The sequence below is a fragment of the Pogona vitticeps genome, chromosome 1 (assembly GCF_051106095.1).
Source record: "Pogona vitticeps strain Pit_001003342236 chromosome 1, PviZW2.1, whole genome shotgun sequence".
Lineage (NCBI taxonomy): Eukaryota > Metazoa > Chordata > Lepidosauria > Squamata > Agamidae > Pogona > Pogona vitticeps.
The window spans coordinates 156,054,494-156,071,281 of NC_135783.1; the positions used below are offsets into that span (position 1 = coordinate 156,054,494).

At 41.4% G+C, this 16,788-nt stretch overlaps 1 protein-coding gene across 3 annotated transcripts; it reads left to right on the forward strand.

The window, feature by feature from the left end:
* The first annotated feature begins 181 nt into the window (after positions 1–181).
* PROKR1 (prokineticin receptor 1) lies at positions 182–16,436 on the forward strand. 3 transcript variants are annotated; one of them, XM_073003515.2, is made up of 4 exons: positions 182–462; positions 983–1,524; positions 3,454–4,098; positions 9,267–16,436. In XM_073003515.2, the coding sequence occupies exons 3-4, from the start codon at positions 3,605–3,607 to the stop codon at positions 9,961–9,963; spliced, it is 1,191 nt and encodes a 396-aa protein (XP_072859616.2). In that variant the 5' UTR covers positions 182–462; positions 983–1,524; positions 3,454–3,604; the 3' UTR covers positions 9,964–16,436. The 3 variants fall into 3 exon arrangements, with proteins under 3 accessions (XP_072859616.2, XP_078247521.1, XP_020666967.3); XM_020811308.3 differs by having other exon boundaries at positions 264–462; positions 1,432–1,524; XM_078391395.1 differs by lacking the exon at positions 983–1,524 and having other exon boundaries at positions 248–462.
* The last annotated feature ends 352 nt before the right edge of the window (positions 16,437–16,788 follow it).

Genomic DNA, 16,788 nt, shown 5'->3' on the forward strand with positions numbered 1-16,788 from the left:
ATGATCCAAAGCAGGCAAGTGTGTGTTTCTTGAAACTAACTAGGTATCCCATGGCAATCAGATTTACAGTGTAAGCTCCAAATTGAAAGGGCTTGGTATGTTTTCCAGAGGATTGTCTTGAATCTATGCATGAGGAATCTTATGCTCCCATATTCAGAGGAGGGGGTGTGCCATATTGTGTGCTGTTTCTTTAAAATTACGTATGCATGGAAAGCAATACAGATGCCGCCCACTGAGTCTAGGTTTTAGAGGCAAGCACACAGGCAGGCAGCTGGACTTCTGATCCTTCTGAGCTGCAACGCAGAAGTGCAGTTCCTCTTGTGATACCACACGGCAGCATCATTTATTCAACCTTCCCATGCAGTGCTGCTCACAGCACTGAGAGCTTTCCGAGGACCATCAAGTGCAAAGAAGCCTCTCTCAGAACATCCATAGGGGACAGCGGCAGAAGTTCTTGAGCAGGTACAGGCTGATTTTTTACTTTTTAAAAAATTACTCTTTTTGTCAGGGAGCAGATTTAAAGCTGTATGGATTTGATTTGGCAAAAATCAAGACAGATGTTGATCTTGAGTTTAGACATTTTTCTGTTCTTTTGCAACACAGAGGACGGGATCGGACACATCCCTTCCCCTCTCCAGGCATCGGTACTGGCCAGATTGTTAGGACTTATTTCCATCTTGATCCTGAATACATTCTGGGGGGGGGGAGATGATTGTTTTCAGCAGAACTTCAGAATATTCTAAGTCCACTTTGTCTGGTACACCCCATAGACTCAGTGTTCCTCCACTATAATTTGCAGAAAAGTAGGTACAGTAATGTACAGCAACAAAAAGGCATTTACTTTTCTGGGAATTTTTAGAACGAATCCATTTAATGGGCTGTCTGCAAAAGATTAAACCTCAATAAATCACTGAAATTCTCCACAGTGCTATGCTCCTTTTACTTTTACTTTTTCTTTTTTTTTCTTTCTTTTTTGTTTTAGATCTCTGCTCATTGGAATGACTTTGATGAGGTCTGACAACACCAGCTTCCCCTTAATCTGGCTCCCAGGAGAACATCAGAAATACAACGACCATCGTGCTAGCCTACATACTGCCTGAGGATGATGGTTGTTGCATCCTGAGTGCGCCAGGTTGAAGGGAAGCTGACTAATATAAAGGGGGAAGTGTACAACAATTCACAGAAGGTCAACAAAGAACTTTGCGTAAGAGTTTTTTTTTCCCCACTAGAAAAGTCCATCAGTGGAACTGCCCATGTCTAGTGGACACTGGTAGGTATCTCGGTAAATGCTGTTTGACTGGCCTGAGTGTTCCTCCACTAGGCTGACTCTTTTTAGGTACCAGAATAAAGAAAACCACAATATTTATGGACATTGTAAAGATCCATTGAAGGAAACAAGCAAGGAAACAAGCTGTTTTTTTTTTTCTCCAGTTGTTCTGCAGCATTGTGAGATTCTGCCAAGTTGTACCTATAACTTGGAATTCTCATACGGGTGAATCTGGAAGCAGATTTGCTCCAAACAATGTGAGTATAGAGCTTTTGAAATTATCTACCTATGCTTAAATGAAGAAAAGCAGCCATGCAACCAACAAATCATTGCATCAAATAAAAAATGTCAGAGCTACAAATTTGCATAAGAGAAAACAGTTCTCACTTTGTGATGGAAAGTTTGGTGTTTGCTTCTGTCATGGGCGAATTTCCTCTCCTAATGGTCAAACTGGATGATATGTTTATTCCCCCCCTCCCACTTTCCAGTGAAGTCTGCATGAGATACAGATTTTTCTGAAAGGCATTGCTTTGCATGCTGTCCACAAGCTACTTAAGCAAGCTTTTCAGTGTTGATTTCAGCATGGCCAGAGTTGTTTCAGAGCCAGCATGTCTTAACTTCTGCAAATGTAAGCTTCCTTACTGATTGACATGTGAATCAGTAACACATAGGTAGTTACCATATTTTTCGCACCATAAGACGCACTTTTCCCCCACAAAACAGGGGGGTGGAAAGTCTGTGCGTCTTATGGAGCGAAGAAAACAGATTATATTTTCCTGTTTTCTTCTCCTAAAAAATTGGTGCATCTTATGGAAAGGTGCATCTTATGGAGCGAAAAATACGGGTATATAGAGTTGAATCTTCTCCTGTAGGTGCTCATCATGACAAATCAGGAGGGGGCACTGATCCATATCAACAAAGCAGTTCTAGAAGGGTTCCTCTCCAGCAGGAGCAGGACTTTTATAAAACTACTGGACCTTAACTACCAAGCTATTACAAAGTATTTGTTGATGATGGTGATGATGATGGTGATGATGATGATGATGTTACAGAGCTCACAACAATGCAATGTTGCTGGGAAAATCTCTGTCTTCCCAAGCTACTATTAGAGTCACAAACTAGCACAGGGGAAACAAGGAAAACAAGAGGGAAGGGACACCCTTCCCATCTTTGTTCTCCAATTCCTGGATCTCCTTTCATCACTGCATATGGTCATTAAAAGCAAAAGCCTGTGAAATCCAAGGGTCATTTTGAAACCCAGAATTTCACGCCTCCACCAGTTCCAGGGTACATATCTATGCGGATTTCAGTAAGGAACACCTTTATATAAGGGGAACAGGGAAAGTCATTCCTCAATAATTATATTGCAGCTCCAATACAACTCTGGATCAGGGTTGTTCCATTTTATCCCTCTATGCAGACATCTGCAGTCTATCAAATTGAGGCATTCATAAGACTCCCAAGTGATTTACAGATCCTATTTTTTGATTGCTAGGGGACAACTATGTCAATTCCATTACAAAGCTGAGTTATGTTCCTCCTTTTTTGTCAGTTGCATGATAAAACATACCATTCTGTTGATCAGCTTCCATAAAATAGTTATTTTGCCTTAGTACCGCTAGAAAATTTGGCAAGGATATGTTTTTTCCTACTATAAAATATTTGCTGGCATGTGACACCTTTGACTCAGCTTAATTTCTTCCAAGTACCCAAATCATAAGAACTGCAGTCTAGGTCCTGGAAGAGCCCTTGAGAGCCCTTAGAAGTATTGTGTAAAAACAAAAGAGGGACAATGACATATTTCAGTCACGTCCACACACTCAGCTCTGTGCAAGAATCACAAACAGATGTGACACGACTAGAAGAAATACAACTAGACTGGAAAATCACTTCAGTTCCAGTCCCAATTTGTTGTTCCAGTTTATACTTAAAAAAAGGGGGGGGGAAGCAGACTTTGCAAAATCCAGTTGCATGAAAGACCATTGTATTATGTTTTGAAAATAGAAAAGGTTCCTTGTAAGTGGTCTCAAGAAGATGGAAACCGCATACGCATGGAAAGATTAATCTTCTCCAAGACAGTATGTAGTACTTTTAGAAGACAAGCTATAGAGCAGGGATGACTCTGGTTTTGCATTTTCCTCTCCCTCTCTCTGATTCTGTTTTTCCTTCTCTTCTGATTTTAAAAGATAAGAAGTGACGTGATTCCTGGGAAAGGTACTGCAATCATGATTTTCAGAAGCATAAACAGTCTTCCCTGGACAGCCCTTTCTGGGAGATACTGAGAAGGCAATACTCAAGACAGCTGGACTGAAAAGCAGAAGCAGCATTCGCATCGCCATGAGGCAGGAAGAGCAGTATCCCAACGACACAGTGCTAAGTACCAACTTTGCTGCAATCTACAGCCACCACAGTGGAGATTTTACCTCTTACCAAAACTTTGCTTTCCCCTTCAACTTCAGCTACAGCGACTATGATTTGCCCTTGGACGCAGACGATGATGTGACCAAGACCCGCACTTTCTTTGCTGCTAGGATTGTCATTGGCATGGCACTGGTGGGTATTATGTTGGTCTGTGGCATTGGCAACTTCGTCTTCATTGCGGCCCTGGCCCGCTATAAGAAGCTCCGCAACCTCACAAACCTTCTCATTGCAAACCTGGCCATCTCTGACTTCCTCGTGGCCATCGTCTGCTGCCCCTTCGAGATGGACTACTATGTGGTGCGGCAGCTCTCTTGGGAACATGGCCACATGCTTTGTGCTTCTGTCAACTACTTGCGCACTGTCTCTCTCTACGTCTCTACGAATGCCCTCCTGGCTATTGCTGTAGATAGGTAAGGAGAAATATTGGGAAACGGGCTTGTTTGGAGCCAGTAATTTTCTATTCCTTTCTAGAACCATTTTTTTTTCAAACTCATGCTCTTGTCAGTCTCCCAATGCCCCTACCCTGTTAGCAACTGTGAGAGCAGATAGTTCATTGTGTGCAGAAACCATTTGTCACTGGCATGGCCCTTCACAATCACTGCATTCAGAGGAGCCCCAGTGCTCGCTTCACAGTAGCCACTGAGTGCTGAGAGGAAAGACTACCAGAAAAGAGTTTCCTACAGTTCCATGGGTGGTGTAGGCTCCAGCAGTTCCTTGGGTATGCTCTGTGCAGAAGAACAGAAAGAGACCCTCCTCCTATCAAAGGAGAGCCAGCTAACCCTGGGTCACCACAGCCAGTATTACCGCCCTGAGTACTGGTGCCATTCCCTTGCACTGTGGAAGTTCACACTTCTTTACTGACAGGAGGCTTGGCTGAGCTTGGCTTGCCATGTCTGGCTAGAATACTGTGACCCTCCCCAGTATAAGACATCCCTCCCTCTCAATGTAGAAAAACCTACTTGACGAGCAGTGGAATCTTTCTTCAGCGCTGGTGGCTGGAGAACATTGTCCTTCTCACCTGAAGGCAGCAGCCTAGCTTAGAAGGTGACCCTTGTGGCTCTCTCCTCCCCCACCATGTTTCAGCACCTGTCCAGTGAAACAATCTCAGCTAGGTGCCAGCTTGAAGATACTTGTAATATTTTTGTGTGTGGGGGGGGGGGGGGAGGTTTGTCAATTTCTTTTCTTTTTGGCCTGTATAATATGACGCAATCCAGCTGTTATTGGGATGGTCCTCTTAATTCAAAAAAGTTCATGCTAAATTGCTTTGAAAGCATCCCCTTATTTGTAAACATCTTTCAGTGTCTTCTCCTGGGTATCCAGGTAGGTAGGTAGGCAGGCAGGCAGGCAGGCAGGCAGGCAGGCAGGCAGGCAGGCAGGCAGGCAGGTAGGTAGGTAGGTAGGTGCATGGAGAGAAGCATGATAGAAGATTGTCTTTTGCTCTTGCTGTAATATATGATACCATAGCAATAATGGATCTTTTCCAATGTATTAGATTGGATCAAATCTATAATCTGGTGTTTATAAAATGGTATGCCTTTGATGGGAACATTGGTTTTATGAAACACAGGGAAGATCCTTGAAGACATATCTTTCCAATCAATGTTTACTTATGTTTTGACACACACACACCCAGAACTTGTTCATTCAGTGATTTATTTTTAAAAATGACTTTTGAAACATCTTGAAGAGTTTGAACATCCTGCTGTCTGACTGTGGGGCATGAGCAAGGTTGAAAGAGATACCTGGGCAACTACCTAGCAATAACAGTATAATTATAAAGGAGGCTGCAGCGGGATAGTGACAGTGAATTGACAAGTCTACCAAGCAAAAGCAATATGACACTGAGCAATTGGCACAGTGATGCTCTCTGGTAATTAGGGCCCCACAAACCATGTTTACTGACAAGTTCCAATGACCCTTAAAACAGTAGTCAAAGCAAAGGAGAGAAACTGGACACGGTCGTTCTACCTACATGTGTGCATGTGGATGTTTCTCCGAATATTACCAGTTTGCTTTGTGTAAAATGGGCACTTTGTCATGCTTTGTGGACATCTTTTCCTCAATAAGGGACTAGAGCCATCTTTTTCGTTACTTGCACAAGCTATTTCTCTCTGAACCTGATCAGTTTTTTTATGAAATGTGTCCCAAGCAGAAAAACCTGGTTCTAAAGAGTGTTTTTTGTGAGGTCTAACCCTACCTCTCTCTTATGGCGGACACATGTGCATGTACACACAGAGACACGTGAGTGAGAGAGAGAATTTGGATTGGAAATCTGGAATTTTTCTTCTTCTTTTAAATCATAGGTCAGTCCTAGAGATGTCAGTCTGATGTTTCCAGTTATATTTGGTATCAAGGGAATTATTTTTTTTATAAAGAATGGAGCGTAATAATATGAGTACTTAAAAAGTCTCTCCTCACATTGTATTCTTCTTAGCATTTTTTAAAAAAACAGACTATAGCAGTTATTTACATGATGCCTATAACATCATGAGATGTTAATTGAGAAGTTAATTCTGAATTAAAAATATAAGTAATGGCTTGATCAGCAAGAGATAGTGAGAAAAGCACAATGGAAAATTTTAGGATATAAGAAGGAAAATCCAGTTATGGTGAGAGAAAGAAGAAAACATATCTAACATGCTGCTGTTTTTTGCTCGTTGCAACCTACAAGAGAATTAGACACCTGAAGGATAACATTAGTTCATCCTGATAGAACACCAGAGTCTTGTGAGGCCTTAAAGACTAATGAGATGTGGACGATTGCAGTGGAAGAGTGTAATCTTAGCTGCAGATTTTACTTGGCATTGGGTAATATTGTAAGCATTTTTCCAGTTGGCTTTTTAAAGTTTAGTAAATATGTTTGGGCACATCTTGAGAAGGCAGGATTCTTTGGAAAAGACGATGATACTGGGAAAGGTGGAAGGCAGCAGGAAAAACAGGAAGACTGAATATGAGATGGGCATACTGCCGAAAGGAAGCCACAATTTTCAGTCTGCAGGATCTGAGCAAGGCTGTTGAAGACTGGACATTTTAGAGATTGCTCATTCAAAGGGTTGCTGTAAGTCGAAAGCAACTTGACAGCCTGTAACAACAACAAATGTGTTACTCCTTGTACCTAGCAGTGGGAACCCTGTTGCAAAACCTATGCCTGCAGAAGGGTGATGGTGTCACCTGCAGGGAAGATTTTCAGTAATTAAAGACTTGCTATTTCAGTCCTGTGACTTCTTACCAACATACATTTTAATGTTCTCTTATTCCAAAAATTCTTCTGCACCTCAATACTTTTTTCCCTTTCCAAATCTGTTTCCCTTTAAGAGCATCATATTGCTCTTCCATTTCTAACAATATCTTGTAAATTGTACTTGTTATCTTCCTCACCAACATATAATCTTGTATTTGCTTTTGTACTGTCATTTCTTCCATTCTAGTCGTATGCAACTAGCTATGTGCAACCGGGGCTTCCCAACTTCCTTTATAGCAGGGATGACAACATGTTGCCCAGGAATCACATGGATCCCTAGGACCTCCAAGTAATTTGCTTGCCCTCCAAATTTTATATTTGGAGGGGGGGGTCTTAGAAGTGGTCTTGTGCCCTCTTTATAAAGCAGAGCAGACAGTTTTGCCATGACCTCTCCCTCCTTCTCTCACACATATACTTTAACAAAATCTTTCACGATATTTCCCTGGCCAGTGTGGGCGATGGAGCTACAGCCTTCCAAAGTCCAAGGATGGATATAGGACCACTGGAGAATACACACCTTTATATCCAACATCCCACCAATTCAATGGAGAGTGGATGGACACTGATGCAGCTGGGACATCCTTCCATATGCAATTCTGCTCCTACATACAGGGGAAGCTTCCTTTCTAGATGAGATAGAATGCTAGTTTATCCAGTGCTTGTACCTGTCGAAGATATTCAGAGAGGGACTTTTCCAAATCCATTCCCACAGGGTGTATGGGCATAAGCATCTGCAAAACTAAAACAGCAGAGTCTGAAGTATCTAGACCAATGTTGCCTGCAAAATCCTGTATATTCCTTTTTACATTTCTGAATGTTTTCCTTTCTCTTTAGTGGAATATCCCTACCAGTACATTCAGAAAAGCTATTAGAAATCAATGCAAATTTCATACCTTGGCCTCAGTTCTGGAAAGTGAATGCTTGTTTTCCTTGGTGGATTAAATGAATTTAACTTTAAAACAACAAATTGTCAATGTGTGCCAGACAGAATGAGTGTGGTGGGCTGATATTGTCTATCTGAGTAGCTGAGCGGTCAGTTCAACAGATATGCATGTTCTAGATGGTTAGACTTCTCATTTCAGGAGAGCATGAAGGGCCATTAACAATGCCATCTATCAGGTTTAGCTATACAGTGAAATATTTTGTACATTTCAGATATAACCAGAACATTGCTGAAATAAAAATCACTTTGAAGCACTGTAAAAAATGAATGGTTAGGCTTCCTATATACGATGATGATCTAGTAGTTCTGTATTATCCTATTCTGTTGTAAGCAGTCACAAGAGTGCAGCCTTATGAGCCATGGATCTAGCAGCGTCTTCTTGTCAACACAAGGGAAGGCAGGGCGCTTGCTAAGTACTAGCATCTGGCATTTTCAGGATGACGCTTCATTTTATTGATTTCCATGTTACCCTGTCATCCTGTTGATTTATTTGGCAGAGCATGTAAACTTCTCCATATTAAAGATTTCAGAGTGATAGGTCAGTAAACTAATATCCAGTAAAAACAAATGCATTAATAGAAGTGTAACAAGGATTTATGATTCAGGAAAGCTGTCTCTAATATGAAGTCTGATTGCCTACAGTGGACCCTCGACTTACAGACTTTTCGAGTTACAGACTTCTCTGGCTGCAAAATTTAGGTTCGACTTGCAGCCGGAGAATCGACCTACAGATCAGAAAAAAACCAAAATGGAACAAAAACAGGACAAAAACGGTCGGTTATGGATTAATCGGTTTTCAGTGCATTGTAGGTCAATGGAGACTCGACCTACAGACTTTTCGACCTGAAGCCACTGTTCCAATGTGGATTAATTCTGTAAGTAGAGGGTCCACTGTGGTTTCATCTGGAAAGGCATTCTGTAGAATGGGGGATTATCTATTAAAGACCCTCCTTCTGATGATCTGCAAGCAGATCTCAGGCCCAGGTGAAACCAGCTCTTCGGAAAAACCCCATAATTATGCAAGATGATAGAGAAAAGGCATGCCCTCAAGTATCCTTGCCATACATTGTTTAGAACTCTGTACAGTAGTACCAAAATCCTTAAACGTATCCCAGCAGCAAGCAGGCAACTGGTGCAGAAACTTTGGCAAAGGGATTACATGCTGATAAGAAGCACCACCTGACAACAGCTGCATGATCTCAGTCCACAGTAGTGGCAGCTTCTGGACCAGCATATTCCAGTAGTCCTGTCTTCCCAATATGGGTTTCAGGAGGTGGAGGTGCTTTCAAAAAGTTATCATTTCTGACCAGTATCATGTAGTAAGCTAGCTTGAAAAATGTCATGTTATTGCAAAACATGCTTAAAAAGATTTTGGCAACATCTCTGTTTTGCAGGTACCTTGCCATCGTTCACCCACTGAAACCTAGGATGAATTATCAAACTGCAACCTTCCTTATCGCTGTGGTGTGGGTTGTCTCTTTAATTGTGGCCATCCCTTCTGCATATTTTGCAACTGAGACTGTACTAGTCATGATAAAAAACCAAAAGAAAATTTTCTGCGGCCAGATTTGGCCAGTGGACCAGCAAATATATTACAAATCCTATTTCCTGTTTATCTTTGGTATTGAGTTTGTTGGGCCTGTTCTCACCATGACTCTCTGCTATGCCCGCATCTCACAGGAGCTTTGGTTTAAAACTGTCCCAGGCTTTCAAACAGAACAAATCAGGAAGAGGCTTTGCTGCAGAAGGAAAACCGTGTTGGTCCTCATGTGCATCCTGACTGCCTATGTCCTCTGCTGGGCACCTTTCTATGGCTTCACAATTGTCCGTGACTTCTTCCCGACCGTGTTTGTGAAGGAGAAGCACTACCTGACAGCCTTTTACATAGTCGAGTGCATTGCCATGAGTAACAGCATGATAAACACCATGTGCTTTGTAACGGTGAAGAACAACACCATCAAGTACTTCAAGAAGATCATGTTTCTCAGATGGAGATCTACCTACCATGGGTCCAAGTCAAGCATTGATATGGACATCAGAACAAGTGCCATGCCTGTCACAGAAGAGGTGGACTGCATTAGGCTAAAGTGAAGTCCTGCCATGTGTCTCCTCACAACAAAGACGGCTTTTGGTGGGCAACCTCATTTGTCCATTCCTTTCCCCTTTTCTTTCTGAATTGACTAGCTGGACAAAAACTCTTCAGGGAGAGCTTGGAAACATGAAATGATTTTGCTACACAATCTTTCCATTTTGACTTCTCTTCCGTGACACTGTGGTATTCTGGAAATCACAGATATGTCATCAAAGAAAGGGGGATTAGTTCCAGACATGGATTTGGATCTTGCCTCTGGTCATTATCCTGACAATTCCTTACACAGACTGCATGCCAACCCATTGTCTGGGTAAAACAGGGAAAAGGTAGGCCAACATCTCAAATCAGCAAACTCCTCCATGGAGAATGTTTTCACAACAAACTCAAGTAACTCCAGTCCTAGGGATCAGCATTTTTCCTTGTTGATGGCATTCCTTTCTGGACACTAGAATTTCAAGAAACTGGCTGTTTTTTCTGTAAAAATTAATTATGTCATTCTCCCCCCTGCAGTTTATGGTATTCTTACCCTACAGATATCTTATCGTCCTTTGTCTGCACACTATGGGCATATGGGTGGAATATGACCTTGCCTGTGTGGTTTGCTTTGATCAATGGAGTAGCTACACTTCGAAGCAACAATTCTTTTGAGTTTCTCAGATATTTCAGTCAGGGATGTTAAGCTCACTTACATTTACATCTGGGGGGAGGGGAATCTGAAACCTTAAGTTTGCAAATCACACATTCATAGTTTCAGTAAGGTGCCAATCACCACTTAATAACTGGGATCGGTCTATTGTTTAAAGATAGCATACAATAAAAGCGATCCATATGCCGTGACAGGATATCTAGGAAGAGCAAAGTTCATTTGATTTACTTTGAATGAAAGGAACCTTTGCCCCCCCCCCCAGAAGATGGACCACAACGTTCCTTCTTCTCCACTTTCTTGGTCGGATGGGAGTTACAAGTCAACAACTTCTGGAGAGAGAGATGTTCTTCTGCCTTTGCTATAAGTGAAGATGGAATGTCAACCTGTGGTTACTTGATACAATATTTGTGTCCAAATGAAACTGGGTACAACTTGGTCAGTTTCCATACCCTTTGGCTGAGAAATGTTGCTGGCTCTTACCCTCTAAAGGGCTGCTTACCTAGAAGTATTTAAAATAATAGAATAGTTGAGTTGGAAGGGGCCTATGAGGTCATTGAGTCCACCCCCCTGCTCAATGCAGGAATCCAAATCAAACCATTTTAATCCTTTCTTCAGTTTATTTTAGGATAAGGGTAAGCAGGCTTGTTGGCTGGCGAGTGACAAAGGACAGAGGCACACATGAATGTGAGTATGGGTTCTAGCTACACACTCTTCCCACCACTGCCATCTCAGCATGTGGGGATAGGTAGAGTTGCTAGATGGGGGAAGTTGGAAATGAAAACCTGTCCCATGTTCCTATGATTCCCATCAGGATTGCTGTATGCCTTTTTGTATTACTCATTCCAATTCAGCAATCTTGGATGCCTGGAATGGAAAAGTCTGTTGCCCCTCCCTTCACTAGGAAAATTGTTTTCTGAATCTGGCTATTATACTCTACCTGTAAGAGGTGGGGATAGGGGAGAAAGGAAAAAAGAACATAGAAGCCAGGGAACAACTGTAGCACCTGTGGACTATGAGGATAGATGGGTGGAATCTACTGGCTTCACAGAACACAGGAGCATCTGAGAACTTGTGCAATACTCTCCTAGAAGCATAAAGCACAAGCATGGGGCTGCTCTAGTTCTAACTTCAAACTGTATTTTGTGGTTAGAAAGAAATAGTACTGACTTGGCTAAGGCTAAGCAGGAGTGTCACTACCTGCACTCTATGCTTCTATCAACTTGAGACCACTTTAATCTGTCACAGCTCCCTCCTAAGGAATCCTGGGGTTTATAGTTTGGTGAAATACTTTGAATTATCAGCTAGGGAACCTTCCCCTGAAAAATCATAGGGAATTCTAAGTACCTCACCAAGCCACAGATCCCAGAATTCAATTAGGAAGGAACTATAGCAATTCAAGGGGTCTTACACAGCTATCACCATGTATTGCAGATGAATTACTGGAATCCTAATCATGCCTCCTTGATCCCAGTTAGGAAGCCCCTCTTTGTGTTCTTTGTGTATGACGCACCACAGACTTTTATGTTAATGCATGAATTAACGTTTTTCATCTTCATAAAGTCATGTATATAGAACCATTAAACAAAACCTTGACATTTAACCAGGGAAATATTTTGCCCCACCATATCCTGAAGTCACAAAACTAACCTGGGTTTCTTATTGAAATACTTCCTTGAGATATATGGAAGAGTGGAAGATCCAAGCATTCACTGTGTTATACCAATTCACACCTTCTGATATGTGAATGAACAAATGGGACAGAACACAGTTTTTATGAAACTTGTTAGGACTTAATATAAAATTGAGGAATTTTTCATCAAACCCTTTATCTGCTATATAACAAGGGTAGGGGGTTGGCAAAAAGTGAGAAAAAACTCAGAATCACTTTTTGAAAGGGAATATTGCTCTCATGTTGCATTGGCTTTGTGACATATTCACTCAGCAACATCTGATTCGCTACATGGCTTTGTGACATCACAACCATTGCATGGCCCCAAATGCGCAGGAATCACTTTGCCAGGCTCAACTTGCTGTCTTTATTCCATATTCACTTCACTTCTTGTGAAATCCAGCCCTGGAGCCATGGCCAACTCTTCAGAAACAAACCTCCAACAGCCAGGTCAGGACACAGAGAGGACATGTTGGGAAAGATTTTGGTTGCCCTTGGAAACAATAACTTTGCCAGAAATGTTTCTGGTGGCACATTTGTGTGTTCCTAATTACGTCAGTACTCTAGTCATTAAACTTGCCCATAACATTTTGTCATGTGTGGAAAGGGAGCTTACTACTATACTGCTGTAACGTTTGTCCCTTGTAGTCCGAGCCTGCGTGCATTCACTCAGAATCATAAAGGGACTAATTACAAAGTAAACATGGATACAGGTACTGGCTCTGTTCAATGTTTTAGTTGATATTTTGACTCTAGCGTGGTTGTGCAATCGAATGAATTCCTCTAAGTAACCTTCGAGAAATGTCTTATCGTTATGATTATTATGTAGCTCTCTGACCAAGTCTTAAATGAATAAGCAGAGTTGTAACAGTTTATTGAAATCAATCAGTGGTTTTAATCCAAATCCGAATAACCTTGCTGCTTTGTTTATTATGACACCAGGCCTTTATACAGTACTGCTACAAAATTTGCTGTTTTGTACAGCATGCAATGCTATCTAGTTTTGAAGTCGCTGGAGCTTTGTTACACAGTTCTGCCTTGTAGTGTTCCCCTTTATTATGTCAATGGTTCATGTTTGTTATGTTAATTGTTCATGCATATTCATGTTGCTGAGAGGCAGAGCTGAGAGAGATGTGATAAGAGGCGGAGCCTGAGTCAGTCAGAGAGAGAGAGAGAGGAGAGTATAAGTAGCGTGAGAGTGTGGAGAAGGAGATAGAGTGGAGTTTGGGAAAATCTGAAAGGTGATTAGTTAGGAGTGTATTATCAAATAGAAGATTGTTGTTAATAATAAATTTACCTAGAGAAGATATTCATGAATCACTATCAATTTCTGTAATCAATAAAAAAAGTTATATTTAAAAGACTTTAAGGTGTGGAACTGAATCTTCATCTTCCTGAAGTAACAGCGATTTAGTGATCACCTGGTGGCAGCAGTGTAAAAGAGGGGATTGTTTGCCTTTGAGTGCTCTGAGGCTTGACGGTCAAGCAAGGGGGCATGAGGGTGAATGCCACAATTGGTGTCCGGCAGCAGGATACGAAAGAATCCAGTGAAGCCTGAGTTTGGACTCGAAGAACTCCAGTCAAGCCTGATTTTAAAAAGAATTTTCTTGAGTCAAGGGTACCTTTTAGACAGAGGTCTGTGGCAAAGAAGTTTGGTTCCTCACTAGAGCTTTTGGGAAAAGCTTTGTGGTGGGGGTTTCTGAACCCAGATCTTGGGGTGGTCTAAGTTATGGAATGAAAATTCTTGTATTTTTACCTCATGATTTGAAGACCCAGTGGGCTAGCTTAAGGCTCAAGGTGCTAAGAATTTAGATAGTGCTTGTGAGAAAAGCAAAAGCCAGGGGTCAGAGCAGATCTGAGGGAAGGGAGGAAAAAGCCTTTGCTTGAAATAGAACTATTTTAGTGACTGGAAGTAAAAGAAGAAAGACAGGTCCTATTAAAATCAGTAAACACTCTGTAGTAATCATCCCAGAAGTAAATATGCCACCCAAATGTACCAAAAGGGGGAGTCCTGAGGCTGGGGTTTTACCTCAAGAAATGGAGGGAAACGGTGACCCTTTAACTCAAATATAACAGAAAAAAATTGATGAGGGTGCCTCAGAATTAAGCTCCCAGGAGTTTCAAAAAACAGAAGCTGGAACAGGAATTCATGCTAAAAGCCAAGGAATTAGAATTGAAGGAACTACAGCTCAGAGCTGAGCAAGAGACCAAACAAAGGGGACTAGAAATGAGAGAAAAAGCTGACCAAGAAGCCAGACAAATTGCTTTTGAGCAGGAACAAAGACAACTAGAAATCAGAGAAAAAGCTGAAGCTGAGGCTAGACAAATGGAATTACATCAAAGAGAAATGGACTTTCAATTACAGATGAGACAATTAGAAATTTCTGCTCCAAACAATAGCCTTAACAATAACAACAGTGTTGGAGGTGGAATTCTCTCAAAAATTGATCTTAGGAAGTTTCCCCAATATAAAAGAGGGAACTGTCCCAAATATTTTTTCATTGCTTTTGAGTGTGCCTGCTAGGACTTTGAAATTCAAGATGATGAAATGATTATTGTCTTGAGAGCTCAAATAAGTGGAAATTTGGCTGAGTTATATTCACAGATGCCCTTAGAGAAGGCCAGAGATTTTGAGGTGTATAAAAAGATAGTTTATTCAAGGTTTTGTATTGCTGAACACCTGAGGCGAAAATTTTGTTCTTTTACTAAAAGGCAGGAGGAATCTTATTCACAGTTGGGAGCTAAATTGCTGCAATGTCTTGAGAAGTTGATGGGAAGGGAGGAGATCACTTCTCTAGAACAAATGAAGAATTTGATTGGGTTAGAACAATTTTACTCCATATTACGTGGGGAATTGCTTTATTTAGTTAGGGACAAAAATCCTAAAAATCTACTAGAAGCAGGTGAACAGGCAGATTATATTAATGAGTACATGAACCCCAGATTCTCAGAGCTAAGAGTTAACAGACCAAACTGAGACAACAATAAGAAGCCCTTTAATAAAAATTACCTCAGCAAAACAACAGGAAGAAAAGGCCAAGGTAGTACTTCACCTAAATTGCCAAGGCCAAAGGTTATGGAAGGCCTCTGGGATTACCCAAATCAACTCTACACCATATCATCCAGAGACTAACGGACTAATTAAAAAATTTAATGGCACATTAGTGCGCATGATTAAGGCTTATGTAGCAGAGAACCCAAATGACTGGGACTGCAAAATACAACCCTTACTATATGCCTATAGGAGCATTCCACAGGAAAGCACTGGATTCAGTCCTTTTGAGTTGCTGCTAAGATGGGATGTGCACAGACCTTTAGATTTGCTCCGCATGAACTGGGAACACCATAGAGAAAGTGACCCAGAGTCAGTGGTGGAATATATGCACAAGTTGCAAAACACCCTGCAAAGGTCTCTAGAGATAGCTGAAAAGAACTTAAGGGCTGCCCAGACTAAGCAAAAGACCTGGTATGACAAGAAAGCCTGTGAAAGAACTTTTGGGCCTGAAAATGAAGTTCTTTTACCAAGGCCAGTCAAGGGTCACAAGCTTCAATTAGCTTGGGAGGGTCCCGATAAAGTAATTTCTAAAATGAACGATGTTAATTATGTGATACAGAAGGAGGGAGATGTAAACCCTGATGCCTTAAAGAGGGATGCATCTGAAGATGTTCGGGAGGAGGAGAGGGAACTGCCTACCCTTTCCCTAGCTGAGCAAGTGAAGCCCCGAGCCAGACTTAAAGCCGGGTTCACTATAAAACGACCAGCAGATGACATCCAGGGGTCAACCGAGTGGCCGATGACCACCAGTTGACAGAAAAGGTTGCAAAGGGAGGAGCCACTGGCCAACAGAGGGACTCCTAAGTGCCAGCAGAGGTGTGTCCATCTGAAGGAGATGACAACATGCGGACCAGTCCATGATGTACCAGACTACTACGGTAAAGTGAGAGACTTGGAATTTGTAAATTTTGCCTTTGCAACAGAGGCTCAGATTGTGTCTCGAAAGCCCAATGACTGATGGGGTTGGATAGCCCAAGCTGATATTGTATTATAAATGTTCTGTTTGTAAATGTGATGAAAAATTGAATTGATGGACAGAAATGTGAAGAATGATTCAAGGACTTTTATTATAAACTGAAATGGACTATAATTCACAGTTTATTTATGTAAAAGTTTCACGATTGTGATTTCTGTATGGTTGAAAATGTTAAATGTAAATAATAAGGTAAAGTTTATTACTGCTTAGTAGTGAAATGTTTAGAGTATAAGGTATAGTAATTGTTATGTTAAATGTGTTATATGGTAAGTAAAGTTAAATACAAATGTGCCTGTATGTTTAGGAGGAAAAAACGTGTTTTCCCCTCCCAAACAAACATATTTAAGGGGGGATGTCTGTAGCATTCCCCTTTTTTATGTCAATGGTTCATGTTTGTTATGTTAATTGTTCATGCATATTCATGTTGCTGAGAGGCGGAGCCAAGAGAGATGTGATAAGAGGCGGAGCCTGAGAGGGA